General features: G+C 34.9%; 1 protein-coding gene across 4 annotated transcripts in view; it reads right to left on the reverse strand.

Annotated features, from left to right (window-relative positions):
* ABCD2 (ATP binding cassette subfamily D member 2) overlaps positions 1–10046 on the reverse strand; it is an 87901-nt gene extending 77855 nt beyond the window's left edge. For 3 of the 4 annotated variants that reach the window (XM_059934549.1, XM_059934548.1, XM_059934547.1), the window contains exons 1-2: positions 9111–10046; positions 7424–7604 (exon numbers count right to left, since the gene is read on the reverse strand). In XM_059934549.1, coding sequence (XP_059790532.1) covers positions 7424–7604; positions 9111–10046 — 1117 coding nt within the window. The remainder of the gene's footprint in view (positions 1–7423; positions 7605–9110) is intronic. The other variant, XM_059934551.1, reaches the window with a different exon arrangement.
* Between the last annotated feature and the right edge of the window lie 4634 nt (positions 10047–14680).

Consider the following 14680-nt stretch of genomic DNA (forward strand, 5'->3'; position numbering starts at 1 on the left):
GAATAAACCTACCTAAGGAGGTAAAGATCTGTACTCAGAAAACTATAAAACACTGATGAAACAAATCAAAGTGGACATATATACACTACCAAATGTAAAATAGCTAGTGGGAAGCAGCCGCATAGCACAGGGAGATCAGTTCGGTGCTTTGTGACCACCTACAGGGGTGGGATAGGGAGGGTGGGAAGTAGACATAAGAGGGAGGAGATATGGGGACATATGTATATGTATAGCTGATTCACTGTGTTATAAAGCAGAAACTAACACACCATTGTAAAGCAATTATACTCTAATAAAGGTGTTAAAAAAAAAAAGATGACACAAACAGATGGAGAGATATACCATGTTCTTGGACTGGAAGACTCAATATTGTGAAAATGACTATAGTACCCAAAGCAACCTACAGATTCAATGCAATCCCTATCAAATTACCAGTGGCATTTTTCACAGAACTAGAACAAAAAATTTCACAATTTGTATGGAAACACAAAAGATCCCCAATAGTGAAAGCAATCTTGAGAAAGAAAAACAGAGCTGGAGGAATCAGGCTCCCTGACTTCTGACTATACTACAAAGCTACAGTAATCAAGACAGTATGGTACTGGCACAAAAACAGAAATATAGATCAATTGAAAAGGATAGAAAGCCCAGAGATAAACCCACGCACATATGGTCAACTAATCTATGACAAAGGAGGCAAGGATATACAATGGAGAAAAGACTGTCTCTTTAATAAGTGGTGCTGGGAAAACTGGACAGCTACATGTAAAAGAATGAAACTAGAACACTTCCTAACACCATACACAGAAATAAAGTCAAAATGGATTAAAGACCTAAATGTAAAGCCAGACGCTAGAAAACTCTTAGAGGAAAACATAGGAAGAACACTCTTTGACATAAATCACAGCAAGATCTTTTTTGACCCACCACGTAGAGTAATGGAAAAAACCCAAAAATAAACAAGTGAGACCTACTGAAACTTAAAAGCTTTTGCAAAGAAAAGGAAACTATAAACAAGACAAAAAGACAACCCTCAGAATGGGAGAATATATTTGCAAACAAATCAATGGACAAAGGATTAATCTCCAAAATATATAAACAGCTCATGCAGCTCAATATTAAAAAGAGAAACAACACAATCAAAAAGTGGGCAGAAGACCTAAACAGACATTTCTCTAAAGAAGACATCCAAATGGCCAAGAGGCACATGAAAAGCTGCTCAACATCACTAATTATTAGAGAAATGCAAATCAAAACTACAATGAGGTATCAACCTCACACTGGTTAGAATGGCCATCATCAAAAAATCCAAACGATAAATGCTGGAGTGGGTGTTGAGAAAAGGGAACCGGCTTGCACTGTTGGTGGGAACGTAAATTGATACAGCCACTATGGAGAACAGTATGGAGGTTCCTTAAAAAACTAAAACTAGAACTACCATACGATCCAGCAATCCCACTGCTGGGCATATACCCAGAAAAAACCATAATTCAAAAAGACACATGCACCCCAGTGTTCATTGCAGCACTCTTTACAATAGCCAGGTCATGGAAGCAACCTAAATGCCCATTGATAGATGAATGAATAAAGAAGATGTGGTACACATATACAATGGAATGTTACTCAACCACAAAAGGAACGAAAATGGGTCATTTGTAGAGACATGGATGAACCTAGAGACTGTCATACACAATGAAGCAAGTCAAAAAGAGAAAAACAAATATCGTCTATTAATGTATGTATGTGGAATCTAGAAAAATGGTACAGACGAACCGGTTTGCAAGGAAGAAATAGAGGCACAGGTGTAGAGAACAAACTTATGGGCACCATGGGGGGAAAGCCCAGGGGTTGTGGTGGGATGAATTCGGAGATTGGGATTGACATATATACACTAATATGTAGAAAACAGATAACTAATAAGAACCTGCTGTATAAAAATAAATAAATAAAATAAAATTTAAAAAAAGAAATAACACTAGCACAGATGGACTGGTGTTCTGTATGACATGGTAACTTCTATGTTGCTTTGGCAGATTATTATCTACTGGGCTTTCTCCATGCTTTTAAAATTATGAATTTGTAACAAAATTACAAATAGCTCTGGAAAGACTTCATTTGACTTATTCTACTGGTTTTTCTTTGGCAGGTAGTTTGAGAACAGTGCAAGAGTATTTTGTCATGCACACATTAGCAAATAACTTCTATGACAAGGCAAGATTCCTTAGTGTCAGAGATATAAATTCATGACCTAAAGCACTCGCCTATTTTGTATCCTAGGTAAACACATTTCATTTTCCTCACCAAATATTTAAAATATTTTTTCAAAAGTTCCACATTTAAGGATTTAATAGTTAACATATCTGCTCATTTTACTGCTAGTTTTCATCACTGCTAATAATAAGTATGTATTGAAACAGTCACATCCGTTGCTATTTCACTGAAAAGATGAGAAAGAATTTTATAACTCAGGTTTAAGTCTATTAATTTTTAAAAGTTAAAAAAAGTAGGCTATTCTTTTGTACTTTTATCCTTTGCTTTTATAATCTGAGTTTATTTAATTTCATTTACATGTTACCTTTGTCATCTTGACAAATCTCAGCAAAAACTATAGCCTTACTCTACTTCATACCATATATAAATATCAACTCTAAATAGATTGATGATATCAATGTGAAATGAAAAACCAATAAATTTCTAAAAGATAAAATTGGAGAGTATCTTTATGACCTTGGGTTAGACAAATGTTTCTTAAACAGGACATAAAACCATTAACCACAAAGAAAATGATTGATAAATTGAACTATATTAAAATGATAACTTCTCTTGGACACTGTTAAGAGACTGAAAAAGGAAGAATCAAGTGGGAAAAGATATTTGAGATTTTTTGTGTGTGTGTCTGACAAAAGACTTATTACAGAATACATAACAGCTCTCACAAATCAATTAGAAAAAAAAGATAAGCTAATTTAAAATTAATCAAAAAAATTATCAGCACTTCATAAGAACAGCTATCCAAATGGCCAATAAATGAATAAAAAGTGCTTAATCTCATTAGCCATCAAAGAAATGAAAACTAAGACCACAGTAAAGTACCACTATACACTCACCATATGCCTAAGATGAAAAATGCCTAAACGAAAAAGACTGACGTCAAACATTGACAAAGATGTGGAGCGACTAGAATGCTCATGCGTACTATACGATACTATTTATAGAAGATTCAAAAACCAGCAAATATTAATGAATGGTCAGTAAAATAATTATCTTTGCTGTGGCATGGCAAGGGCAGGAGTAAGTGGAGTTGGGGTGGGGGGCTAATGATGAGGATAGGACTGGGAAGGGGTATGGAGGCTTCTGGGATGAAGGTAAGGTTCTATTTCTTCTGAGTTGTAATTATGTATATGTCTTAACTTGCTGACAATTGGTTGAGTGGTGCACTAATGATTGTGTCTTGTTCACATATGTGTTATACTTTAAAAATCATAACTACATATATGCATAGCTACTTACAGCTAAAAGTATGTCTTTGATATATATTGATAATTACTGTTATTGGTCGACAGGAGAGTAATCATATCTAAACTGACCTATAATATAACATTTTATTTGAATAATTTGACATTGGAATATGAGACATACTAATGCAGCAGGAGCTATGGATCTAATCTTGTTGCAGGTACATTTTGAGAATACAAACATCACCCATGTTACTAGGGTGATGGGTAGAATATAGTTCTATTCCTAAGAACAGTATCTCTCAGTTGCTACTTCTGATGTGCCACCTCACACTAGCAGATTACCAACACTGGCAGTGCCAGTGGCTTAGCTGCTCTCTTCCCTACTCGTTAGGTGTCTGTAATAAGGTCTGGCGGGAGAGACCTATAAGTAGCTTTCCCTGGCCTTGCCCAGAACTGCTCTTGATATAAAGAGAAGAAAAGTGGAAGTGGCCTATAAGATTAAACAACTGAGATTATAGCTCCCAAGTAACTATTTTCTTCACATAATTTCAGTCTTTCTCTTAATATGAAGCAAATAAAGGGGTAATGTCCTCTATAAAGATAATAGAGATGATACAAAATTAACCATTTCAATACCTTTTTCAACCATTTGGTCCTATGATTACTTGGTCTCAAATAAGTTAAGTCCCTTATAGAATAAGTTCCAATACAGCTAATATAGAGGCAGCATAGTGAAGGGAAAAAAAGCAATGCACAAGGAATTACATAATGTCTTCTATCCTTAGTGCTTCCACTAACCATTTGTGTGACCTTAGGCAGACCTGGGGCTCCAGACTAGATCACCTGTAAGCTCCTCTTCTGACGTGAAAATGACATGATACCATATGCAGTTTTGTAATGTGAACTTGAATATAAATATTCAAACAAATATTCAAACAATTTATGTAGGCTATTCCTCCTATTTGCATCTTTACCTCCAACTTCCTAATCACTTTCAAATGCCTTGCTCTTTTAACAATAATCAGGCCAGCAAACATCTATTGAGCATTTCCTATGATGCAGGCATTGCTCTAAATTCTACACATGGGATCTTCCTTAATCTTCATAACAACCCTGCTATAATTTCCCCCATCTTGGAAATGGGGAAACTGAAGTACAAAAAGGTTAAATGATTTGTCCAAAGTCACAGCCCAGTAAGCAAAAGAGCCAGCATTTGAACCCAGGCAATCTGATACCAGAGCCCACATAGTAAGAATGTAATAAATATTAACCGTTGCTTCCACCTAAATTCTTACTATTTGCCATGGACTGTTTCAAGGCACATTAAATACATTATTTATAATTTTATAACAATTCTGTAAAATTCTGTAAAATATATACATTCCTATAGTATATATAGGAATATATATTCCTATAGTTAAGAAAGGAAAACTGAGGCATATAAAGTTTCTGTAACTTTCTTAAGGATGGATAACTACTAACTAGCAGAGTCAAGATTTGAACAGTGGCCTGTTTCTTCCTTTACTCTTCTCTTTCTTTCCTCTTTTCTGCTTTTTCTCCCTTTTCTCTTTGCCATCCCTCTCTTACTCATCCATTTCTTTCCATCTATTTTTGCATTAAAATATGTACTATCATGTGCTTAATTTATCTCTAATGTAAGAGACAGCTCAGGGCGTAAGTATAAATTAAGACTGAAGACTAGATTAGGATAGATAGTATTTAATTCCAAGACCTAAAGCCTCAAAGATAATATCATTATCTAAAAAAAAAATCAATTATTTTGTCTGAGTAAAATGATAACTTAATGTTTTCATGTGGTATGTCATCATCATCACAGTAACCTTAGAAATTACAGAAGATATTGAAGCATACTCTCTTAATATTATCATATGAATTCATTTTATTCTTCTATGAAATTCTTATATTGCTTTTCTTTTTATAAAATTTTCTTTTGAAAAGAAGCTTTAAGAATTATTTTGTTTCACTTGCATCAATGTGATTATTAGCACAATTTCAATCTAAAATTTTAATGCTGTTTCTTTAATTTACTATTGTATTTTCAAGATTTGTAGGATTTATTTTTAAATATCTTATTACATCACCTACAGAAGATTGTTAGATTGTTTGCATACATTGTTTACTTCTTACTGGTCTCTGTGGGGTTAATTTGTCACCATTAATATCTGCATTTTCTCTGTTCTATGTTGAATACTCCAGGGTTTTCTAATAAGACCAGTTCTTCCAAAGACTAACAGAACAACACCATAATTTTGTCATTGGGGTAGTTTCTAATATACATTATACATGAAACTTTTAAAATATCCATAAACTGATGGATAGATATTCACTATGAATATCTGACAATTTTGTTAAATTTCTTAGTAAAACTAATCTTAAGACCATACATTTTTGTCTTTTTTTTCTCTAATACCCTTTTGAAAAAGCAATTTATTTTATTTCATTATGAAAGGATTAAATCTAAAAATACTAACAATGCCTTTTTCAATAGAAGCTTTTTAAAACGATTAAAACGAATTTTGAAAACATTAAGTAAACAGATAAAATTCAGTTTTCCTAGTGGTCTAAATACACTATTAGACAGTTGAGTTGCAGAGTACATTTGGTATATGCATAGCACTTACCACAAGGGATTGACAAATCCTACTTTGCCAAAATGAACAATTTTAGGTTAAGAATGACTCAAATTTGACAGGTGTTTTTGTGAGAATTGGTAAAGCATTAAAGCACTGTTTTAAATATTAAAGCATATGGTAATTTTTTACTTTTTATTGGATGACTTCAAACAAATAACTATTAATACTTAATTCTACACCAAAAATAACTGTAAAATAGTGTGAATTCTGTTACATTTTTCTTAGTGTTGCCTTTTGTTTTCTAGGCAATAATTGTCACCATGTCAATGTTCTTGATACATGCTCTTGATACATTATTCTACTAAATCCTCACCACCCCACTCTGAAGTAGCCTTTCTGATTCTCATTTTACAGATGAGGAAACTGAGGTTTAGACAGTTTAATTAACATGACTAAAAGGACACAGACAGAAAGAGGGAAAGCAGTTGAGCAAAGCTCTGTCTCACCACAAAGCCCATGTTTTTGTCTAGCTCCTTCAACACTAAGACCAATTTTGGTCAAGTGGTTTTTAAAGAGGAGGGGGAATATTTTACTTCGGAAAAATAGAGGAAAATGCTGCTTCTTTAATTAATCCCCCTCTGTCCTGCCAATTAAGACCCAAACTCCCATCTCAAGTATTACATAACATTTTAATATTGTCCTCCTTGTCTTTATCTTTCTTAGTTGTTCCAAAGGATGAAAAATGTTGATTAAAAAAAACCACTGGGACAGTGATAGGACAGAATTAGACACCTGCAACTTTACAACCCCTATCCTCACAATACCACCAAATAGGAGGTTTTCTATATTACCTACAAGTAGAGGAGACCTTGTTCCATGGCATGAAGCTCTCCCTGAAACAGTATTATTAGTTGTCTAATGTAGTCAACCAACTATTCAAATCACAAATCAGGGCAGATCTAGTTATAGAATATTTATAGACTAAATGCATGCTATGTGCAGAACTGAAATTTACAACACATGGGGAGACTTTCTATTATACTCTTTTTGAAGGTATTAATTTGTGTTGAGTTGAACTGTAAACTAGAGAATCATTCTATATTAGGCAGTATAATTAAAATTGCTCACGATCAACTCCCAAAAACACTACATCAGAGATTTCTGAAATATCACAGAACTGGAAAGGTCTTTTGAGTCACTTCTTTCATACTGCTGTTCTTATTACTGGATGTTGCAAAGTCTGCCATTGTTTCTGACCATTAAGGACTATAGAATGATGGCTACACAATTCACTGACATAACTCCAGCAGTGACACCTTAAAGAGAAATAATCAGAAACATATATTTAATATTAAGCATAAATGCCATTACCACCATCTGCAAAGCCAGTTGCAGTGATAATAGGTAGAGCCACCATAATTAGTCCACTGCTGCTCCAAACATACTTCATCAAGAACTGCTCTATCATGATGTACCACAAACGTTTGGATAAAATGAGGTTCATCTGATTTGCTAAAGCTTTGTAACTTTTCTGGAGTTGCTTCATTTCTACCTATGGAGAGAAAAAGAGATAAGAATTAACCTAGTATGAACTATAAAAATAAATAACATATGCTTGAGAACTTTCTTTAAAGATAATTACATATTATTTTGTTTTACTTAGTATACTATTATCTGTGATTCTAACAATCAGTAAATACAGATTAATGTCAGAATTAGTCATTATTTAGTTGTAATCACACCTGTATTATTTTTTAAATGTCTGATATTCAGTAAATATAATGTTAAATATACATATATATAAGTGATTTATACTTATGTTTTCAAATTTATATGTATAAGATGTTAAAATTAAATGATATTCCGTAAGACATGAATAAACAGAACCTTATCCTTTTTGATTACAGCAAAAATATCTGAAAATAAACACATGACATGTATATGTGTAATTAGACTCCACTTTTGAACTAACTCAATTTACTAGGTTTTGTCTTAAATGCAAGAAGCCTACCACATGCTATAATTTATATCACTGAGCTCAGTGATTCAAGAATGACATAAATATGATTACTACAACATATTAAGCCAATTTTCAAGTGGGAATAGAAGTCCTAAATTTGCTTTAAATTTTCTTCTTCAGATTGGTACTACTATAAAATTTCTTTTTTTGTTGTTATTGATGATGTTTCAAAATTAAATAATTCTGCTTCGTAATTATAATACCATTTCAACTTTAGAATAACTTACTATTTCATTTGCCAAGTCATTTGTAGTACGATTTCAGATGCATCACCTTAAAAAGTCTTTAATGTACTGCAAGTTTATGTAATCAGGTTAACTATTTAAGGGACCTGTTTAATGTTGAAAATCTTTAATATTTAAAAATAACATTCTGGAACTCCTTTTTTCCTCTTCATCTCTAATCTTAGCTTTTCCCTCTAAGCTAGACAAAATTTTATTTCACTACCTTTTTTTATTTGTGTCAAAATATGGTACTGAACATTAAGAGTAATGGAAATGCCATTTGTAAGCCACTCTCCTGCACTTCTTAGAACTGAAGAACTCCATCATGGACCAGGCATGCAAAATTGTCACACCTGTCTTTCATATGAAAGCACTTTTTTTTCTCTTGAAAAACAAACAAACAAACAATGCCATCCTAAATTTTCCATCTCAGTGGAAGTATGTTTACTTAGTTTCCAAACATATTTTTTCTTCAATGTTCTAGGACCATCTACTTAGGATTTCAGTTTTAAGAAAATGCTTTAGAGATAATTCTGAGCATATTTGGATAACTGAGACTAAGTAGACTTTTTTAGAATGCTGAAAATGTTATTTTCATGAAACTTTAGAAAAGTTTGCACTCTACATATAATTCTTTAACAGTTTGTGATTAAAAAGGGTAATGAAGCATATATTTTAATACAGGTTTGAATGTCATAAGAATCTAAAACCCTAAAGAAGTGGGTCCATCAACAGTACAACAGATGGTATCTAGCACTGCAGTGGCAGCTTGAACAGTCTCACATTTCACCCGTCACCTTAATTTCTTTCTTACCTTATGTCCTCTGTAGAAGGCAATTTCTTCAACATTGGCTATAATTCTGGAGTGCACATACCGCAAATAGCCTTTCCTATGAGCTTCTTCAGCCACCAATTTACCAAATTTGGGAGAGCAGGCTTTTAACACTTTAGCAGTGGCATATACCACAAGGCCTGCTAAAAGGGTGGGCCCAATTGGGCTTGCTCCTCTGGATGTAGCAGTCTTGATGAGTGTATAGGAAGTCAGGATTACATCTAAAATAGGTTTGGTCAGATTGGAATACAAGTGAGCCACAGACTGAGAGAACATCATAATATCCTCAGTAAGAGACTGGTCAGGGTTTGCCAGCCTCCCATCCATATTGATCACCTTATAATAAGTCTGATTTGTAAAATAGGTTTCATAGGCATGGTCGACTAGGCGAGTTCTGAAGGCCAAGGCCAATTTGCCCTCTAGGTACCTTATTGCACTGTTGACAAAGGTGGCAGGAATGGCTATCATAAGCCACTTGATTAATTTGATGATGAAAGTCCGAGGCTTCTTTTCCACAATGCTTTTCACGATTTTTCCATCCAAACCAGCTACATAGATAGACAGAAAGGTTCTTGAGATTAGAGCTACTGAGTGGAGGCAGAGCCATCCTGTCTCAGTGGTCACAAGTTTTGGGAAGAGAATTTTCCGAAGTTCTAGTAGCTGTTTGAAAAAATCTGCATTCACTCCAGGCGAAGGTTTTTTACAAGTGGCCTCGGTGCAATGCAGTATTTCTCTGTTCTCTGCAGCCGGGTAAGCTTCTTTTTTCTTCCAGTGGCCAGATTGCTTTAAACGCTTGCCAATGATGGGACAGAGGGTTTTCAGAGCATAGGCTGCAGCCACCACGCAGGCAGCCCTTTTAGCAGTCCTCGATCTGGTCCATTTCACTCGATCAGCTGCTGCATTTAGCATATGTATCATTTTCCCAGTTACCCAAACCGGCTTCAGAAAGAATTGGTTTTAAAAGATCATGCTCCCCGGGAATCCCAAGCAAATGTTTCAGAAAGTTCTACAGCGTTCCATACTCTGCAGCGTTTCTCCTCTTCTGTTTTTTGTTTTTATTTTTTAAGATTTTGTTCTGTGACATGCAGCACAGCACAGACTCCACTGCGTCTACTGGGGATGATTCCCTCAGAAGCTCAAGCTGCACCAAGCAGCCCCAAGCTCCTCCCTCTCAGGCCCCTCATTGGCTGTAGGGGCGACGGGACCCCTGGAATCCTCGCTGCTTTCCTTTGAACCTTGAAAATGAAGAGAGAGCAAAACGAATTACATCCTTAAACAGTTCAGAGAGTTAAATGTCTATTTTTGGAGAGGTCGAATCAGGGCAGCTGCTGGCGACAAAACCTCCCCTAGCGACTGAGCATGCTCAGCGTCACTTAGAAACCCACAGAAGTTTCAGAAAATACATCACTTCTCTAAGGTTTTAGTAGATACCACAGAGGAAGAGCAAAAAGAAAGTGAGATTTCTAAGAGCTAAAAAACGAATGAGGGAGGAGGAACTGGGGAGATGAGAGAAGAGGGACACGAAGATCAACATATAATGAAAAGGGTATGGAATGAATCTGAAAGGGAGAGAGATGAAAGTGACATATGGGAGAGGCACTGGAAAAAAACAAAGTATCAAGTACTTGGATCTGTTTTCCGGCACTCCTCCCTCCCCCATTAAATTTTTTTTTCCGTCTCTGTAATTTCACATGAAGTCCCAGAACCTATCAGACAAGTTGAGCCTATTTTTTTGTAAATAAATAGGAGATAAGTCTTCTGTATAATAGAAAATAATTCTTTGCTATGCGTCCATTCCAAAGTTTACTTGTCCTTATAATGAAAACCTTCCAGCCCTATAACTGCTATTTTTAGCAATAGAGATCTGATGCATTGGTGATTATTTACAAGGTGACTATTAAATAAATGAGAGCAGTGTTTCACTTCTACCACCCCCTTGTGTCCTTTAGAGTTGTTACTTGGAGGTATGTTACTTTATAATCAAAAGTTAACCATTTGGGAATCAAACAGGAGTTAGATGGTAGAAATAGCTTCTTCAGGATCTTACGTCATTTTGCAAGAGTTTCTTGTCTTTTGTAAGCTTTTGCTTTGTTTGTTTTGTTTAGGTTTACAGATAATCTGCTGGCTACTTCCCATTTCCATTTTGATTATTTGATAAAAATCAAAAGTGTTTAAAAAAATTCTCTACATCCCTAATGGAGAATTTAACTGCTAAATAGTCAAGCAAAATTTTGATATTTTAAAAAATGTAAAAGGCATGTTTTTAGGCAAAGATGAGTTATTCTCAAAAATGCAAAAACATTTTTGTTTCTCCTCTGCCCCCGTTCCCCCATACACAACATACACACACATTTCTAGTCAGTTGGAAGCCTGGGAAGATATGCATTAAACTAGAACAGAGGTTGGCAAATTACAACCCAACCAGTGGGCCACATTTGTCCCACCACCTATTTTTATATAGCCCATGAGCTAAGAATAGTTTTTATATTCAAAATATGGCTGAAAATATATCAAAAGAAGAATAATATTTTGTGACATGTGAAAATTATATGAAATCTTTATTTCAGTGTCCATAAATGAAGCTTCATTGGAACACAGCCATACCCACTTATTTACTTATTGTCTTTCAAGCCACACCCATTTATTTACTTCTTGGCTTTCAAGCCACAGTGGCAGAACTGGGTAGATGAAATAGAGCCCAAAGTATTCATTATCTGGCCTCTGGAGAAGTTTGCCAAACCCTGTGCTAGAATATAAAACTTGCCTCAGTGTTGTGATCTTCATTATTCAGTTTACGGTGAATAAAGAACTACCCTCACTTTTATTAGTAACCATATTCTTAAACTTTCCAAACTCCTTCTTTTCCAGGTACCTATATGAGTTCCAAGAATCATCACAGATCTCTTTTCATTTGTTTGCATTCAATTCAGCAGATTTACTAATACATGAGTAGCAAATTCATGCAAGATTCTTTGATAGCTGGCCGTATTAGCACAGTAATCTATCATTCCATCAAGACTTTCTAAGTCTGTACATCGAGATCATAGTGTCATAGTGGTTATTTTCAAAAAAAATTTTGTTCCTAATCTCATGCTTCTCATGTGTCAAAATAAGGCTGCCTTACATGTATAAATTTTAATTCTTTATGTCACATCTCCTCACTACGATAGGACATGTGGAGGGTCAGGATAAACTTAACTGGGGGTGATAGGAGGATGTTCAGTTGGCAGAACATGATACACAGAGGGATGCATGGGTCAGAAAGCAGCTGGCAGTCAAGGGAAGTGGCCTGTATCACTGGCATAGGACAACAAGATCAGGGGAGGAGCAGGGCAGTGGGAAATCTAGAAGCAAAGAAAATTAGAGACCTAAATATGCAGGCCTAAATATGTAGGCAGGTCAGTTTACCAACTGGTAATGAAGCTGGGGTAGAGGAAAAAGCTTTTAAAGCCTGGAGTGAAAGCCTTGTTAGACTGAGGAACTGGGTATAAAGAAAATGATCAAGAAGAGAAATTTGGTTGCCAGAAATGTGATAGAAGGAAGGTTGAAGTCCAGTTACTAGAACAAGGGAAAAGGTCAATATAAGATTTAACTTGTTAAGCCACTAAAGTACAGGCCTAACTATCAGCACTTAAATTCCACTCCCACCCTTCATCCCACCCTGCCCCCAAGGGTCAGGATTGATTTGAGCATCTGAGACTAGGCTCAAGCCTTCAGGAAAGGCAGAGATGATAGAAAAACAGATAGGTAATTCCAGTTGGAAATATATGCCATTTAAATAAGAAATTATGAATGTCAAAGTACTTCTTTCATTTTTTTATACTGGCATGATGCAATTAAAGCAACGATAATGTTAATTTGAGTTCCAAACTAGAGAAAAGGGAGGTGGAAAAAAAAAAAATCACTGCTTACTATAGTAAACATAGTTCAGTCTAATTTCCACTCAAGCTTGTCAAGTTTACATGTTTTTATATGGGGAAGTATTAAAATTTTCTTAAGAGGGGAGAAATAATCTTAGACAAAGATATTGAAAGTAAATAAAAATTAAAAATAAGCAATAATTATTAAATTACTCTGTTCTCAAGTGAGATACTCTCAATGTCTGTGTCAAAGTGGATACTACCAATGTCCATGGAAGAGTAGGATTAAATACATTTTATATATGTTAGAGAACATATACATATATTTACATATATTAGGAAAACTATATGATTTATAAACTATAAAACGTAAGTAATTTTTTATAATAAAGAGATCTACATATACAGGTATGTAAATAAAAATATATATCATGTAGATAATATAAGCTTGTGTGTTTAGATAGTAAATCACCAGAAAGTAAATAATTTTTAGTAATAAAGATAAATTAAGGTTTAAGAATTTTGGATGGATTTCCTTTTCAACAAATGCTAAATAATATTTTATCAGTGCTGTATTTCTTTCTTGAACAGTTTCCTGACCCAAGAGGTTACCTAATTGCCCTCTGGCCCTAAAACAGCTCAGTCTTTGACTCTTATTATCTATCAGTCATGCTAGCCTTATTCATGTGAGGCATAACATTGATGATGAGATCTTAGGTCAACATTTCAGCTGTTACAAATAACTACCTAATAACTAGTCTAATTTTTTAGTACTTCACTGAATTTTTGTTATAAAAATCAGTATTTATATGATTACACAAGATGTCTATCCTGGGACATAATCCTATTTTAGGTACTATTTCCTAATGACAACAGAAAATGTATTATATTTGAAATTATGAGATATTCCCCAGGTTAAAATGTGGAAAACAATAATGACAATTGGGGAAAAAAAAGTATTTTGTGCATTTGTTTGGGATAAGAGATTCCTAGTTTCTAACCAAAATATCATAGAACACTTTGTAAGATAAATTTTTGTAAGAATATACAAACATAATACGGATATGAACAGCAAAACCCAATTTTTGTTTTGAGGTTTTTTTTCAGTAAGGAGTTTAAAGTCTTTGGGCCTTTACAGCTAAATTAAGTTTTGATGAAGTTCTCTCAAAAAATAACAAAATATACAGAATAATCAGTTACTATAGTGCAATGTTTCTAATAGACAACTGTTTACTGAATATTAAAACTACAAGTGAAAGATTTTAAAGGATTTGGAGAAAGAGTGGTAAGTGGGAAAGGAAATATTATCTTTAGGATTATAGATCTATAACGTTGTCCTCTCTTTTTCTCCACCAAGTCTGGTCTTTGACCTGAAAGAAGAGGCTGAAACCAATACAGAACTAAATAAAATTATGGTGCAGGTGGTTTGAAACACTAACCCTGTGGCCACAATCCGGTATTTCATTTACTTAGGTTTCCCTTGCCTGAGCTGTAAAATCTGTGCTCTTTTTCCTTGAGGCGGGCTGACTGCTTTCCCAGAGCTTCGCTTGCGGCTCTGTCAGGATACGTTCTCCGCGGAAACCGCAGAGGCCGTCGGGAGGCCCGGAAGCAGCCTACCCCAGGCCGCAGAGGCTGTCGGGACGTGGGTCATACTCTCTGGAGCCGAGAGGGGCCATCTGAGGCGTAAGAACC

Source organism: Balaenoptera ricei, chromosome 10, assembly GCF_028023285.1.
Source record: "Balaenoptera ricei isolate mBalRic1 chromosome 10, mBalRic1.hap2, whole genome shotgun sequence".
NCBI classification, from domain to species: Eukaryota; Metazoa; Chordata; class Mammalia; order Artiodactyla; family Balaenopteridae; genus Balaenoptera; species Balaenoptera ricei.